This window comes from Plectropomus leopardus, unplaced genomic scaffold (assembly GCF_008729295.1).
Source record: "Plectropomus leopardus isolate mb unplaced genomic scaffold, YSFRI_Pleo_2.0 unplaced_scaffold10018, whole genome shotgun sequence".
Classification (NCBI taxonomy): Eukaryota; Metazoa; Chordata; class Actinopteri; order Perciformes; family Serranidae; genus Plectropomus; species Plectropomus leopardus.
Genome location: NW_024610528.1, coordinates 837 through 2,194, shown reverse-complemented (window position 1 = coordinate 2,194; position 1,358 = coordinate 837). Strand labels below are relative to the sequence as shown.

At 43.9% G+C, this 1,358-nt stretch overlaps 1 protein-coding gene across 1 annotated transcript; it reads left to right on the top strand.

The window, feature by feature from the left end:
• Positions 1–370: 370 nt before the first annotated feature.
• On the top strand, positions 371–1,118 carry LOC121963136 (kappa-type opioid receptor-like; the record flags this gene model as incomplete). Its single annotated transcript, XM_042513466.1, has 1 exon — positions 371–1,118. A coding segment is annotated over one exon (530 nt), but the record flags the coding sequence as incomplete, so codon positions are not given.
• Between the last annotated feature and the right edge of the window lie 240 nt (positions 1,119–1,358).

Below are 1,358 nucleotides of genomic sequence, written 5' to 3'. Positions count from 1 at the left end.
AAAAACAGGGTTGAAAAAATGAACATTGATGTTTGTTCATATAATCCCAAGGACATAAAAAATGCGAAGAAAAAAATCACATTGCTTTTTTCCTAGCAAGGACTTTAAAGGGTTTTAAAGCATGTGCCGATAATATTTTAAATGCAGAAATGTATTCTATCTTGTGTCAGAGCAGAGTTTTCCATTAGCTGCACATCATGCATCTTCCCTGCTAAAAACAGAACATGTCCGTTTAGAGCAAAATGTTCCCTTTTGATTAGCTGTTCCATAGCAGCTTGTTAAACTGATAGCAGAAAGGCACAGAGTGGAATTTTATTCATCATAAAGTGCACTTCATCACTTAATTCTCCTCCCTCCCTCTCTCCTGCAGACATAACTGAGTGTGCCTTACAGTTCCCAGAGCCGTACGTGTACTGGGACACACTGATGAAGATATGCGTGTTTGTCTTTGCCTTCGTCGTGCCTGTGCTCATCATCACCGTGTGCTACTCCCTCATGGTCCTGAGGCTGAAGAGCGTCCGCATGTTGTCAGGCTCGCGGGAGAAAGACCGCAACCTGCGGCGGATCACGCGGCTGGTTGTGGTCGTGGTGGCGGTGTTTGTGGTCTGCTGGACGCCAATTCACATTTTCATCCTGGTGAAGGCGCTCGTGAGCATACCGGAAACCACCGCCATCATGGCCGCATACTTCTTCTGTGTGGCTCTGGGCTACACAAACAGCAGCCTGAACCCTGTCCTGTACGCCTTCCTGGATGAGAACTTCAAACGCTGCTTCAAAGACTTCTGCCTCTCGGCCAGACTGAAGGGGGACAAGGTGTCAGGGAGCAAGAAGACCCCCAGCAGTGTGCGGGAGGCCGCCGTTCCCCTGGAGAACCCTGATGGGACTAGAAGGCCGACATGACTAGCAGTGGAGCTGTCTTCAATTTCCCACATTGGAAAAGAAGACTCACATGACCTCGGCCTAACACACGTCACATCTGCAATGTAGTTTTGACTCTATTACAGAATATATTTTCATTATAACATGGAGTTTAATCAGTGCCATTACTAATGCGATTTCATTTCAGAGATCAAATGAAAGGGTCTGTAACGCCCGCCAACGTTTTAAACCACAAACATAATACAAATCTGCAGCTTTTAATGTAGTAATCCCACAAATGTAGTAAATATCCCACAAATGTAATAGCAGTTGCCTACCTCAAACGTAATATGTAATTTCCTGCAAATGTACATTTGTAATAACTATTACATTTACAAGCAATCATGCATTACATTTGTAGCCGGCAACTATTATGTTTTGTTACGTTTGTGGGATAATTACTTTAAAAGCTGCAGATTTGTATTACATTTTGTGGTTTA